Source organism: Amaranthus tricolor, chromosome 9 (genome assembly GCF_026212465.1).
Source record: "Amaranthus tricolor cultivar Red isolate AtriRed21 chromosome 9, ASM2621246v1, whole genome shotgun sequence".
In the NCBI taxonomy this organism is placed as follows: domain Eukaryota; kingdom Viridiplantae; phylum Streptophyta; class Magnoliopsida; order Caryophyllales; family Amaranthaceae; genus Amaranthus; species Amaranthus tricolor.
In genome coordinates this window covers 10,516,098-10,532,640 of record NC_080055.1, presented here as the reverse complement: position 1 = coordinate 10,532,640, position 16,543 = coordinate 10,516,098, and the positions used below count along the sequence as shown (strand labels likewise).

At 30.9% G+C, this 16,543-nt stretch overlaps 1 protein-coding gene across 1 annotated transcript; it reads right to left on the bottom strand.

The window, feature by feature from the left end:
• Nucleotides 1-349: 349 nt before the first annotated feature.
• Nucleotides 350-2,799, bottom strand: LOC130823235 (wall-associated receptor kinase-like 1). The gene is made up of 2 exons (XM_057687860.1): nucleotides 2,703-2,799; nucleotides 350-795 (listed from the first exon to the last, which is right to left on the bottom strand). Exons 1-2 carry the CDS (start codon nucleotides 2,797-2,799, stop codon nucleotides 350-352), a joined length of 543 nt encoding a protein of 180 aa, XP_057543843.1.
• Nucleotides 2,800-16,543: the final 13,744 nt, after the last annotated feature.

The window sequence follows — 16,543 nt, the reverse complement described above, 5'->3', positions numbered from 1 at the left end:
ATGTAGTTTAGAGAACATTAATTATACATTATCCATTAGCATATCAAAGCCTTTAATAAATCAAGTATTTTGCATTTTTTATTATTCTATAATATTTTACATAATACAATTAGAATAAAAATAATATTTCTTTAGTTTCTTAAATTATTAAATTTATATAATTTTTAGTTTTCTATAGTTTTAGAGATAAATAATAAAAAAAGCATTGGACTGTGCAAAGAGGTTTAGTAGAAACACAAAATATAAAGAAAATACCAATATTACACAATTTATCAATACTCGATGAAGATTTGTTTGATCACTTCATTTTAGATTTTTTGACTGTAGGATAATAATGGCAGTTGAATTATCAACGAGGATGATTCATATCGGTGATTAGACTAATTTCCATTGAATAATTTTGAGAGTACTCCATTGTAGTACTTGAAGGAACATTGTAAAGATCTTGCTCGCCTATGAAGTTGATTGCCTCCTGGTTGTTTTGGTTGAACCAAGAATATGTATTTGGGTTCTTGAAGCCCTCTAATTCAAGCACGACTTCCTTCATGGTAAGCCTATCTTCTCCTCTAACATTAAGGCATTTCTTTACAAGTTTAGCCAATTTAATTAGTTGATCTTCGCTTGCTTCCCTCACCAATTGTGGATCAAGAATTTCCATCAATCGATCTTCCTTTAAGGCCTTCAAAAAGTATGTTGCTAGATTTCTTTCTTCAATTTTTCTTTCAGGAGACAAATGTTTCTCTCCGGTAAGGAGCTCTGCAAAAACAACACCGAAGCTATAAACATCACTTTTCTCTGTTAGTTGACTTATATGAAAATACTCCGTCACAAACATACTAAAATCTCACAAACGTAAACTTAATACGGGCCTTCTTTAGTTCACTTGGTGTTTACTAATTCAAGTGATTTTATATATTAAAACTAATTTTACTGATTGTAATCGATTTATTATGACTAAAAATGATTTATACTTATCAAATACAATACATATTTTTGTTATTAATTAAAACTAGTTGTTATTGATTAAAACTGATTATATTGTTGATTTACTCTTATTTTTACTAATTGTAACTAATTTTTACTGGTTAAAACTATTTTTTACAAATTGTAATTGATTTATAATAAATTAAATTTTTTTATTTAATGCCTTTTTTATGGTGAACTAAATAGGGCTTAATAAGAGTTTATAAAATTAATTAGTTAAGATATAGTGTAGTTACCTAAACTTAACCTTGTAGCTAAATATGAAGGATTCTTAAGACAGCTAGTACAATAAATATGTTATGTTATAGCTGTACATATATACTCATCAATTTTTGTTCAAAAAATTTTTAGCATGAGCAACCAATTAGCTACCCAACATACTACTTAAAAAAACACTTTTCAGATTTCATTTATCATTTTTACAATCTTAATAATCAGTTTTAATCTCATTTTATTAATGTTAATTTATTTTTTGTAATATCATTTTATTTTTGTTATGATTTTTAAAGTTTTTCGCTAACCAACATTTTTCAAAATATTTATTTATACAGGTATAAATCAATTTTAAATAGTTGAAGAGAAAATAATTTAGATGTCAAATTATATTAATGTTAATTGACATGAAAGTTGATTCCAAGCATCCTGCCTATGGATGGCCCGCTTTCCAAATAATCAAAGGAACCTTTTAAAAAGTCATAGAAATATAAAATTATGTTTTAGCTCGAATATAGGTAATAAATGGGATTTAAAAAATAAATAAATAAATAAATAAATAAATAAAAAGAAACTCATGATGAAAATTTTAAAAGCAGATCATTTAAAAGTGAAAATTTTAAAATTAATTTGTTCTATGTTATTTCATAAAATAATTATTAAATTTAAAATTTATTAAATTGTGCGTTCAAATATATTATTATTATTATTATTATTATTATTATTATTATTATTATTTATTATGTATTTCATATCAATTATTATTAAATTTAAAATAATATGCGTTCAAATATATTATTGTTGTTAAATTTATTATGCATTCCATATAAAATAATATATTAAATTTAAAATTTGTTATTAAATTATGCCTTTAAATATATGCGTTTGAATATAGGTAATAGGAAAAAGTAATAATTGTATCCTTATAAGTTAGTACCATCTTATTCATTGCAAGTGTCTCATTTGTTTTTTGGACAGTGTTTATTTATTACTTTTAATTTTTATTATTAATCTATAAGTAAAAATTATAGTCAAATGAGATCTTGTTTAATTCGTCTCAATGCAAGGATTATTTATATCAACTTTTTATAATTTTTAGTTGTGCACAATTAAAGATATTAAGAACTAAATAAGTGTATTGGATAGAGTGTATAAAGCAAATAAGACACTTGTGGTGAATAGGAGGAAATATATGACTTATAGCCATGGTGAGAAGGAAAAAATTATTTAACTAATCAACTTGACCTCGACATAAATAATGTTATTATGGGAAAAGTTAAAAAATACGTCATACAAATGCTATAAACTTATAAATTTTATATTTAGAAATTTGCAAATAACAGCCATTTAAGTTTAAGATTTTTTCGAATTACAGTCTTAATATTTATTTTTTGTGAATTACTATCTTCAAAGTATGAAAGTCTATACCATTCAGGCTAAGTGGCCGTTGACCAACCTAAATGACCTTTGACCAGCCTAAATGATCATTGACCACCACTAATCACCTTTGGCTTTCGTTGACCATCTATAATCACCTTTGACCTTCCTAATTACCACAGTACCCTTATGTCGTCTAAGCACTTTAGTGTCGTTTGTACTCATCATAACGATATTTTTTTTTCAAAAAACGAACGTTACAATTATCCTTATGGGATAACTCTTTTGGAAATCCAGTCGAAACAAGTACTTATTTGTCTATTTCTCGATACGTAGACTGAAAAAAATATTTAACATCGTTTTTACCCATCCTAACGATATTTTTTAAAAACATGGACGTTACGATTATCCTTATGGGATAACTCTTTCGGAAATCCGGTCGAAACAAGAGCAATACTATATTTGTGTATTTTCAATGTTCATGCTATCCGATATGAACATACGGTTGCTCCTTAATGGAGTTTCAAGATGGTTGCATATTTTTCTTAAATGGATTATAATGGACTATATTAAGATGACTCATCAATTCATATGACATTTGCTATTAAGGGTTAATCATAAACAATTTTTTGTAATTACTAACAAGAATAAGGCTGCGTACATCCGACCCCATAGTCCGATTTAAATAGGAGCCAGTTAATGGCATTTGTGTAATAGAATGTTGAATGTGATGCAATTCCCTTTTTGGTGGCAATTTTTTCAATTTAACTAGGGCAAGCCCTGAGTTTTTTTGGCACTAGGGGAAAGATTAATTATAGGCCTCCAGCTATAAGATTATATATATATATATATATATATATATATATATATATATATATATATATATATATATATATATATATATATATATATATATATATATATATATATATTCTCTTACAAAAGTTTGTTGATGCAAAATCACTAATATAAAAATGTCTTAAATCAAGAGATTCTAGCATATCTTTCTCAATACAAATTAAAGACTACTCACAAAACTCTAATACAATCAAAAAAAAAAAATATTCAATAGTGAATTAAACTCAATAACAGCTTATCAATTGACATTAAAGTCTCTTCAACAATGGAGATTAATAAAAAAAGACCATGAAACACTATGTGTCACACTTTTTCAATTAAACCAATGATTTATTGATTTGCATCACTATGACAGTCAAGAAATAGGTAAATACACCATAATTCCCCACATATTAACAAGATTAACAATAATTCTTGATTAAAAAAATGTAATTTTTAACTTTCTTCCGATAAATTCAATTCATCAATCAAAACTCCGTCAATCATCATTTACATAATTACATATCAAATTCTGCCTAGTACAGTGGTATTTTATTATAAATCATCTTGATGAATTTATGAATTTTGATTGTGATTAACAAAACATTAAATTCAAAATTAAATTAAATAATTAAATTATAAAAGAAAGGAAAATATCTTCATTAGGTGTTTGGAGGCAGTAAGCACTGAGGGTGGAGAAGCTAGCGCGCGGTGGAGGAACGACTGGTGGTTGTTAGCCGATAAGAAACGGCTGATATCCGCGAGTGCTGATGCCGAGTAGTTTCTCAGTTCTCATACGGTCATACCTATGTGTGGAAGAGGAGTTTTGGTTTTTAATATATATATATATATATATATATATATATATATATATATATATATATATATATATATATATATATATATATATGTATGTATGTATGTATGTATGTATGTATGTATGTATGTATGTATGTATGTATGTATATATATATATATATATATATATATATATATATATATATATATATATATATATATATATATATATATATATATATATATATATATGGGTTTCAAAAGGTTGTTTTTTATTTTCAACAATTTGTGGGTGGGCCTTGTGCGTAGGCCCAGGTTGCATTTGTGCAAATCAATGTCTAATAAATGGGGTAGAACCACACCGTTGGGAAACTTATGAAATATCATGTTACTTCAGACTTTGCTGAAGGTTGAACTGTTACTACGAATGCGTAACTTGATTAATTTCATCTCTCTCTTGAACTGCCTTTTATCAATACAAGTTTAGTTTCTTGTGGAAAATATTATATGTGGTATTTTGGTTAAATTGCTTGTTATATCAAATGTAATCTGAATTATGTAACATATTGAATCAATTTGATAAGGTAGTAAGTTGTAAGAGTAGATACTTATTGTTGATATGTGGGGATGTGGAACGTATTGCAACTTGAATATGGATTGTACACATCTCCGAAACTTTCTTGATTCTTATCAAATCCACTTTAAGATTTTCCCTATTACACTTCAAAAATGTGTAAACCCTTCTATTTACCTTTGTGCTCACCCTCATAATTTTTGGATAATTATATATTAAATCTCTTTTAGTTGGAGCCAATATTTCTATTCTGTTGGTGGCTTTCAATGCTTGTTTTTGTTGAAACTCTAACAACCCGACTTACCGTTGACTGGGTAAACAGGGTCATCACTGGGTTCGTTTCCCAAGAAACTGAAATCACACTTCTAAAACTCAAGCAAAGGGGTTACAAGCTCTTCAACATGACTAACTCAGCTAAATCTCAAAACCAACATCTAACTATTACACAAGATAATCATACAATTCTCTACAAGTCCGATATAACCAGCACAGCCAAAAAAAATTTACATTTATCCAAAATTCCTAATACAAATTTATAATTCCTAAGTACTCAGCTCAATTAACATCCTTGGAAACTCTATTCACCTCCGCTAATCCATTATTTCCGACTGGTTCCGATCTGTAGACAAGCTAAATGATGGAAACAACAGGGAATCAAATTAAACTGAATGAGAAGTAACAATCCAAAACAACAAAATACAGTAATTCAAATATAGATTTAAAAACAACATTAGCTCCCTAGATCTATGTGCGCACAAGGAGTCTAGTTTGAGAGGTGCCCCATAGCTCTAAGGCTATGTCGCTCTCGGGTGAAGCTAGTCAATATCTCAATGACAATTCGCTTCAAAAACAGGGAGTAGGGAATAATGTTCCTCAACTCCGTCAATGACCAGCTCACAAGCCCGATCCATTGACCATATCATAATATCAGCATAAGCATTCACAGCAACATTTGTCTCAACAATATCCAATTCAAAAGAGCTTTAGTATAAAGTTTATTTTCAAGAAAGTGGTCTGGCTAGACCCTTTAAGAGACTGCTACTACTCACCGACGATATCGCTTCAAGGTAACGAATCCAGTTATCAACTAGAAGGGTTCTTCGATGATATCGTCTCCTGGAGCATAACAAGATCACAACATTACTAGAGAGCGTTCGATACTACTATACTAACATATAACTTATTACATCTCCTCCTACGATTGCAGCTTAACCAAGAGTTATGCTAGCATTCTAACCTTTAAAATCTTACAGTCGATTCAAGAATATCAATTACCCAATACTTTCTTATAAACAACCATGTTCCACCAATTTCGTAAATTTCAATGTCCATCCATCTCATACTTACATATCAAGATTCACAAGGATTTAAGGTTACACCAAGACCCTTAATCTATTAGAATGTATTTGATTAAACACAATGGTCATTGTTCTTCCTACAATCAACAAGTCTCAACAGAATCTCATACTTCATCCAAAAATATTTAATTATCCAATTAATTTCCGTATCTCTTGATCCCAAATTAGGAATCCCGTAATGGTTTTAGGACACCTCTTACTAAAACAGGCATAACTCACTCATACAGAAACCAAATGAGACGATTTAAGTGGCTACGCGACCATTACTCAGAGCTCTACTATTCTTATTAAGACATTAAAACCCAGAAACAATTAGAACGATCCCAAAATAGCCAAAACAGAAGGTTCATTATGGATTTTCAAGACAGCCTGCTAGTATTTCACTATTTTGAACATAACTCTCTCATATAAACTCATTTTGGAGCGATTCAAGTGCCCACATGATCGCGACTCGAAGCTCTACAAATCTCATGAAGACACCAAAACCCCAAAACGACTCTAACTATTTCAAAGACAGCAACACGGACAGAATAAAACGGAACCTCATTGTCGATCTTTATGACAGTCTACTAGTATTTTGGACATAACTTCCTCATACGAACTCATCTCGGGGTGATTCAAGTGCGCACACGACCAAAACTCGGAGCTCTACAAATTCTAAGAAGACACCAAAACGTAGAAACAATCACAACTGACCTGAAAATGGCCAAAACAGAATGCTCAGTTTTTGAGCTGAAATTTCAATATCCAAATACTAAATTTTATACTAGAAACCAAATAACCCAAATAACCAATTCTAATCAACACTAAAAACAACTCAATTACTAATTGAATCCATATACTCATCTTAAACTCAAGTTGATACCTAAATTAAATCCACGACCCAAATTGAATCCACAAATACCAAACTACTTTAAAACATTCAATTAATACTTAAATAGAATAGTTTGTGGATTACCTCAATCACCATTGAAGGACCTTGCAATCTTGAACTTCAAATTGAGTCACAAAATTCCCAAATCAATTTACAAAACCCTAACATTTAAATTTGAAAACAAAACAACAAAAGAGGGAAAAGTGGTTACCAACAATAAAGGGAGGAGGAGAAGTGGTTGCTGTTGGTGGTGGAACTCGTGGCAGGCCAGCATCAAATTCAAATCAAAAATAAAAGAAGTTCACCTATACATTTATCATAAAATTGGTTAAAGTTGTATATTTCTTTTTTCTTTTAGACAAGAAAGCATGTTGATTTGAATCAAAAAACAATAATGACTCATGCAACTATCATTCTCAACTTTGTTCCATTTGAGCATTATTCATCTTTTTCTAATCTTATTGTTAGTTAATATTTGGTGGCAATTAGATTATTTCTCATGACCCTTTGTTACTTATTAGTTGAGATGTTTTTGTTTTACATTCATGCTTATGTTCAATTGTCATAATGTTGCGATTAGTTTCTCCATGACATCCACAATGTAGTAAGAGGTGTTCATGTACATTAGATGTCAAGAAATATGATACTGCATATTGCCCTTGTATTTCACAATTGCATTTAAATAAAGGAAGAATTGCTAAACAACAAAATATGATCATTACTTTATTTTAACATGAATTTGACTCGACGAATAAACAACATCGCAAAATCATCCTCGACAACATAGTTGCCCAACAATTAGCCTTTCCACAAGCCAATCAACCTATCAACAACGGATGTCTAGCAACGATCATTCCCTCGACACAGAATTATATAAAGGCAAAATGTTAAAAAACTACCTAACATAAACCCAACTTTGCAAATAACTACCTTAAATAAAAAATTTTGCAAAAAACTACCTTACATAATCTATTTTTTTTGCAAAAGACTACCTTGTAACGGAATTGGGCGTTTGACCGGCACATTTAACCGTTGACCATCACGTGCCTTGCACGTGTTCCCTTTATTAACCTAAAATCCTATTCATTTCAATCCAGTGAATTCGAAATAGCTTTCCTTCCTTCTTCTTCCCAGCGATAAACCCTAAATCTGCTTCAATTCAATTCACAGCTTTCTTTCATTCACCTGGCATTCGAATCTCTAATTCATTCAAAGATCATCGTTTTCTTCCAATTAATCAGTTATGTCTTCTTGTTCTTCAAGCGAAAATTCTTCAATTGAAAAATGTGGGTGTGGAGTTCCCTTTGCAAGGAGGGTTTCATGGACCAAGGAAAATCCTGGAAGAAGGTTTAATACTTGCGTTTTTTATGATCCTGATACAAAATCGAGGGGTTGCAAAAAGTTTAAATGGGTTGATGAACCTGAAATGGCTGTTTGGCAAAGAAAACTCACTAACAAGCTTGTGGAGGAAAAGCGACAATTGGCAACCGAAATCAAGCTTTTGACATCAAGGATATCTTGCTTGGAACACGAAAATGAACAAGCTTTTTCAGAAATTAAAATGTTGAAGAAGAAATGGTTGAATCAGAGGGAGCTTGGAAATCATATCAAAAGCTTTTTATTAGGGTTTTTGTTTTGTTTTTTTTTGGTGTTTCTTGTAATAATCAAGGCTAGTAATTGAAGTTTAGGACCTATTTAAGAATTATTGTAAGAGTGATTTGGGTATTGTAACTTGATTATGATGAATGAATGAATTAACCTTTGGTATATGTTTTGTTTGCTGTGGTTGATAGAATTACATTTATATCAAAATGTTGGTATCTTTGCTGTGGTTGCTGGGTATTGTAACTGTAATTAATGTGGTGTCTGTAATTGATGGGTGTTGTAAACACTTTGTTGGTGTTGCTGTAAACTTTAGAGTGCACATTTGGCTGAGGTTGCTGTGGTTGCTGTGCATATTATGTGGTTGTTGTGCTGTGTATTAGTCAAGGCTCAATTGCATTGAACACTAAAATTATGAACATTGAACACTAAAATTATGTGCTGTGTACATATTCTGTTGGTGATGTGTTTGATGATCAGTAAAATGAATGAATTATGTGCTGTGCTGTGCTGTGCATATTTGATGAACATTGAACACTAAAATCAACATTGAACACTAAAATGAATGAATTAATACATGCTGCATACTTATGAACATTGAATTGTTTTGCTGAACATTGAACATACTCAAGAACTTAGGACCATTGCTGCACATGATCAGTTCGAAGGTTTAGTACAACTGATCAGTTCAATTCTTTTAGTGTTCAATGATCAGTTCATTACTGATTCAAACACAATTCAAACACATTTGCAGCCCTTGATCAGTTCATTCTGAATGATCAGTACAGCAATGATCAGTACAATCAATTCATTTGCTAAATTGTTGAGATCAGCAATGATCAGTTCATTACTGATTCAAACACAATTCAAACACATTTGCAGCCCTTGATCAGTTCATTCTGAATGATCAGTACAGCAATGATCAGTACAATCAATTCATTTGCTAAATTGTTGAGATCAGCAATGATCAGTACAGCAATGATCAGTACAATCAATTCATTTGCTAAATTGTTGAGATCAGCAATGATCAGTACAGCAATGATCAGTACAATCAATTCATTTGCTAAATTGTTGAGATCAACAATGATCAGTACAGCAATGATCAGTTCATTACTGATTCAAACACAATTCAAACACATTTGCAGCCCTTGATCAGTTCATTCTGAATGATCAGTACAGCAATGATCAGTTCATTTGCTAAAATACAATTAACTAAATTCAAGAAGGTTTAGTACAGCAACTAAATTCAACAAGGTTTAGTACAGCAACTTAATTCAACATAGTACAATTAACTAAATTGTTGAGATCAGCAATGATCAGTTCATTTGCTAAAATACAATTAACTAAATTCAACAATGATCAGTACAAGTCTATATTTGACTATTTTGATCCATTACACATGAAGTAAATGCATTTAACTGCGTTTGTTGTTGACCACTGGAGCTAGGCACATCATTCGTTGTAGATTGTTGAGTAGAAGAAGATCCCATTTTAGGCCTTCCACCTTTTGACTTGGTCTTTGTTGGTGGTGGTTTAGGTTGATTTTTGCAGCCCTTTTTGTAGTGACCAACTTCACCGCAATTACCACATCTCCCAACTTCCACAATGGCAAGTTCTATTGGCCAAGTTTACAATGGCAAGTTCTGTTGTAGCAATACACACTGATCCTATTTGTACCATTATGAAGGTAATAATAATTGTAACCACATTCAATAGCATGGTACCTTAGTGCTTTTCTAAACACATATGTCGACGGAAACTTAAGCCCTAAAGTCAAATTAATCTTACCCTTGAAATCAATCTCAGGGTTGAATGTAGGATAGCTGCATATACCTTCCTCATCATCATTCAAGGCACTCAAATCATAATCATCAGACTGCGGTTCATCATCATTAAAGTACATGTCTGTGTTGTTTTGCTCATCAATCTCCTTATCTAATATCAACCTAACTTCCTCATCATCTATAAACACATCATCAAGACCATACACTACATTTTCCGCAAACAAATCAGAATCATTCTCATATTCATCTTCATTAACACATGTATAATCATCATCACTACTACTATCCTCAACCTCATCATTAACATCTACATTTGCTAAAAACAGCTCAGAACTTTCATTCAAGACATCATCTACCCTTACATTACCCACATCAGTAGACAACTCACACTGCTTGTTTTTTTCGAATCTATGGCTTTTTTACGGATTGTCAATTTCTTCATCTTAGCTAATTTTTACGGATTGATACAGCTAATTTTAAGAACCCTAATACAATTTTCAGGTAGAACAACAATCAAATAACAAATTAAAAGATATGAAAACGAAATACAAAACGAAAGATAGCTGCATATATGGAAACGCAAAAAATTTAAAATTATAACTAATATGCAACAAAGAAGTACAAAACCATAATTAATTAGTGGTACATACCGGATTTGCTAAGAAATTCCAATGAGGATGAAAGCACGAAGAATGGCTGCTGGATGGGAGCTACTTGAGAAGAACTGGAATTAATGGCTGAATAATGGCTGCGATTTTGGGAGAAAGAAGAAAATTAGGTTAAGGAAAGGGGCACGTGACTGGCACGTGCTGGTCAACGTTAACTTAACCGGTCAAAGGCCTAATTCCGTTACAAGGTACTCTTTTGCAAAATAATGTATTATGTAAGGTAGTTTTTTGCAAAATTTTTTAAGTAAGGTAGTTATTTGCAAAGTTGGGTTTATGCTAGGTAGTTTTTTAACATTTTGCCTTATATAAAATAGCATTACATAAAACATAAGTGTATAAGGCCTTCAATACATTTTCATGCCCTAATTTGATGCTCTTAATAATTAATATAATCTATTCTGCTTCAACCTTTGCATGTTTTACATCTTTGAAACACATTGATAATCTAATATTTACATCTGTATTATTGTTAATAAAAGTGTTTAAGCTAGCATTATCGAATTTGATAGCACGCGGCCTCACAACTAGTATCTAGAAAGTTGAGAACATTCAATTTATTTTTCCTCTAATATTGAGCAAAAAGGATTTAAGAAACAAAAATACTGGAGAGCTAGAGTTAGTGGTGTCTAGCGGTTAGGGTTGAATATAGTTTGGTCTAAACAAAAAATTAAACCAAAAAATTGCTCGGAATGATCTAGCATTTTCCTGACTTCCCTACAATAATTTCATCCATTAATTAACCATAAATAATGCAACTTGGAAGGTTTTTTCTCCGAGTAAGTCAGATAACCAAATGAACTAATATAGGTAAATACAAAGAAAAAACTGGAGAAAAATTTTAAAAAGTTAGACAAAAAAAAAATCAAAAAGCATTATTGATGAAAAAAAATTATTTATATGTTTAAACTTTATTTTTCTGTTGTAATTGATTTATTTTTTAAAAAAACACATGCTTTTAGCAAATCATGTGGTTATTTGGTTTTAAGGTTAAACTCATTAAAAAAAACCTTTGAAAGTTTAAACTCTCTTACAAATCATCAGTAAATGAGATTATAGGAGATAAATCAGAAAAAAAAAATTAATCTATTACAATTTTCAAAACATGATACTCCCTCTGTCACAAAGAATTAGTATTATTTTTTACTTTGTTCCATATATATGTGTGTATAAGGGCGGATCCAATGGGGCTGCAATGCTCGCGAGTGACCTCACTAAAATTTTAAATAAAAATAAATTTGCAAAGAAGAATGTACAAGGAATGGAACCCTAAAGCTTTAGTAAATATGAAAACACAAATGACTAACTGAAATATCATTAAGAATATTTGTTGGATTCACTATTATATACTCATTCAAACCTAGTGGACACACACACACATACATACATACATACATACATACATACATACATACATACATACATACATACATACATATATATATATATATATATATATATATATATATATATATATATATATATATATATATATATATATATATATATATTTATACATATGTATATATATATTTATATATATATATATATAAAAGTTTAAAAATTTTATTGTACAAAAATCAAACAATGATTAGAGATTTAGATCATTTTAAAATGTGTAGATAATGTTCATAGATGATTGAAATGTATTAGAATAAAAGAAAATGTTAAAAGAGGTATTTTCATTAAAAGAAAATTGAGCAAAAAAGACAAATTAAAAAATAAAAGTGATACGCTAGTAACTAGGGATGGTCATGGGGCGGGTCTGGAGCGGGTCTGGCCAGACCCGGACTCGGACGCTTTTTTTTTTTTTGAATCCAGACCCGGATCCGGACCCTAAGGGTCCAAAATTTTCAGACCCGGACCCTACGGGTCTGACAAGGTCTAGGGTCCTTAATGGGTCTTATACAAAGCCTCTTTGATTTGTCAAAATTGAACCTTTTTCGAGTTTTTTTGTATTTTTGTAAGCAACTTATTATCGTATTACAAATACTTGTTCGAGTCCATGAAATTCAAATACAAAATAATTACTAAAACGTAAAAACACTTGTCTAAATACATGATTAAAAATCAAATATAAAAGACTAAATGAGAAACATAGTGTATATTTCATAACATTAAAAATTACAATAAATTTTGATCAATCTTGTTCAACTTCATCAAGATCCTAAAGGAAATATCAAACAAGTATAAGTTAGTTTTTCAATAAAGAAAAAGTAAATAAAAACAAATCCATTAAAGTTAAAGCGTACTAGTTGAATCGCATCTATTTGTTGTTCTTCATCAACATCTGAATCATCAATTACTATGGAGCAAGCATAAGCATCTTCCGAAGAACCTTAGAAAAAGATTTTAAAAACAAAAACAAATTAAGATCACCAACCAAAAACAAAACCAATACTAAATCAGTAAAAGTTAGACTTTTACCTTTTATGTCTTCCATCATCCAATTTTGTAAACACATTAATGCTTCCACAGTTTGTGAATGAAGTCTTGAACGATGAGGGCTAATAACACTTCCTCCGGTACTAAAAGCACTTTCTGAAGCAACGGAAGAAACAGGATTGGCAAGAATATCTTTCGCAATCTTTTGCAAAGTCAGATACTTCGTATTTACTTTCCACCAATAAAGGATATCCAAATCCTCATCATCCGATAATGGTTCTTCATCTAAATAAAAATCTAATTCACACCTATTCACCTTTCTAACCTTAGTTCTCTTAGATTGAGCAAATTCATCTTATGCACCGTCTATAGAACTTGGTGCAAGTCGTTTCCTACTTTGTCCAACATCATTCACATTTTTCACAATATCACTTTTCCTTTGATATTCCACAACCAAATTATCAAGACACCTACGAACTCTTGCTAATTGCATATCAACCTCATTAACATCAAAAAACTTCATAAAATAAAACTCCACACAATCCATTTTATTTCTCGGGTCTAAGATAGTAGCAATAGCCAAAAGTTCACACATATTTTCCCAATACTTGTCAAATTTTTCAAGCATATTTTCTGTCATCAATCTAATAATTTCAACATCACTTTGTAACCACCTACCCATAGTAAGCTTAATCTCACAAACCCTTCGGAAAAAAAGATTGATAGTGATAAACTTTCTTCCAGAAAAAACATTAGTTGTATTGTAAAAAATTTCTAACTTATCACAAACAAGCTCAGCTAATTCCCAATCCTTATCACTAGAAACAACAAAATTTATCTTTTTATTCACTCGCCTTAACCTTGAAAACACATCTTTAAACGGCAAAACACTTTTAAGCATCAAGTAGGTTGAATTCCATCTTGTTTTACAATCAAGACTAGGTCTTTTAATGTTAACTAAGTCCAAAAAACGACAGGCCTCCTCAAATTTTTCAATTCTTTTAGGAGTTGACATCTAAAAAGACACACAATCACGAACTTTTTCAATTGCAGAACTAATAACCCCTAATCCATCTTAAACTATTAGGTTCAATATGTGAGCACTACAACGTAAATGCAAAAGATCACCCTCAAGCATCAAAGACCTTTTCTCAAACTTATCCATTAAAATCTTCATCATTGCATCATTAGTAGTGGCATTATCAACAACAACAGCAGATATTTTATTTTCTAAACAATATTGAGACAAACAATCCATCATTACCTTTGCAATAACACCTCCGGTGTGAGGACAAGGCACATAGCAAAACCTATATAGAATAACATAATATATGTTTTAGTCAAAGGATAAATGATAAAATTAAAAGTAACATGATTACATGAGTAAATAAGTAAGACTTTACCTTAAGGTGCGATTTCGTAAGACCCATTGTTTATCAATAAAATGCGAAGTTATGACCATGTAACCCTTCTTTTGGTTGGTTGCAGTCCACATATTAGTAGTGATTGCAATTCTACTTTCATTATGATCGAGCAATTTATGTAGAGAAAGTTTTTCTTCTTTAAACATCTTCATGATATCTCGCTTTAATGTGGACCTAGTCATCATCTTAAAATTGGAATTAAGGCTTTCAACAAACCTCCTAAACCCAATATGATCCACCATAGACAATGGATACTCGTGCATAATAACCATGGAAACTAATTCCCTTCTCGAAAATTCTTGGTTGAACTCTTTAAGGTTGCTTTTTCCACTATATTCCAGAGAACTTGACCCATCACATTCCTTCTTAACTCTTAAAGTTGTTTGACCACGTGCAAGATTCAAATGTCTTCCTGAACAAACTTTCTTTGCGTGTTTCAAGAGATGAGAAGTTCCACTACTACCACCAGTTACTAGACTAACACCACAATGCTTACAAACAACTCTAATCACACCATTTACTTCCTCTCTTACAAAATAATTCCATGCCTCAGAGGTTGTTTTCCTTCCCTTATCTTTTGTGCAAGAACTTGGAATACCATCAACATTATCATTAACGAACCCTTCTTCATCTACATTCAATGTATTTTTTGACTCCATACCAAAATCATTTTGTGGTTGTGCCACTGATTTGGACGTACATTGTGATTGATTTTCATCCATTATCTATACGAATACGACTATAAATCTAAATTTAAACACCTATTCAATCAATATATTTCATATCAAAATCATAACAATAAATCTAAATTTGTTTTCAAATCATAACAATAGATTTAAGAGGGCATACAGATGATACAGTGAGTCAGTGATACAGACACAGGCACACAACACACAGTCCTATTTGATATCATAACTTATAACATTCATAACATAAGTATCATAACATTCCAAAACAGAAAATTACAAAACTTACAAAGAAGTAGCAACTTAAGAAAACAAAACTTATAACATTCCAAAACAGAAAGGCTAAAACTTACATATAAATCAAAAAAATTAACATTCATAAGTATCATAACTAGCACTACAGAATATATACATATACAATCTAAATAAGAACTGATATCATAACTCTTTTGCAGCAGAAAACGAAAACCCTAATAATGAAAGAGAAGTCAGTTTCAAAAGACCCAAATTTTCAGATATTACAAGTCAGTTTCTTGAGATCCCACAAAAAATATTACAAGTCAGATGATTCTAGAACAAGAAATGGGAAAAATTAATACCCAGTAGGCCACTGGTATATCTTTATAATCTTCAACACAATACAAAGAAAAATTAAAGAAAAATTAAACAAAACCAAAGAAATAGAATACCTGGAGTTTTCGAGGCGATGGCTATGGCGATGGTGATGTCGCAGAGGCGGAGGACTAGAGCCAGAGGACAAGGTTAGAGGAGAAGTCGAGAAGGGAAACTAGAAAGAAAAATTAGGGTTTTCGAGGCTGCTACCTGCTACTCTGCTTCCTGCTTGATTTTTGAGATTTTTAAGATTTGAGAATGTACTGGATTTTTGAGATTTTAGAATGAGAATGGCCCAGTCCCAGTCCCAGTCCCACGCCCATCCATTCTTAAGTATTAGAATTCAAAAATATAAAATTTAAAAGTTTAG

Bases quoted from the DNA above. Each gene is read 5' to 3' on its own strand.
- LOC130823235 (XM_057687860.1), bottom strand. From the start codon at position 2,799: ATGAGTACAAACGACACTAAAGTGCTTAGACGACATAAGGGTACTGTG. The intron at 796-2,702 runs GTGATTAGTGGT...GTCAACTAACAG, and splicing joins ATGGTCAACGAAAGCCAAAG to AGAAAAGTGATGTTTATAGC.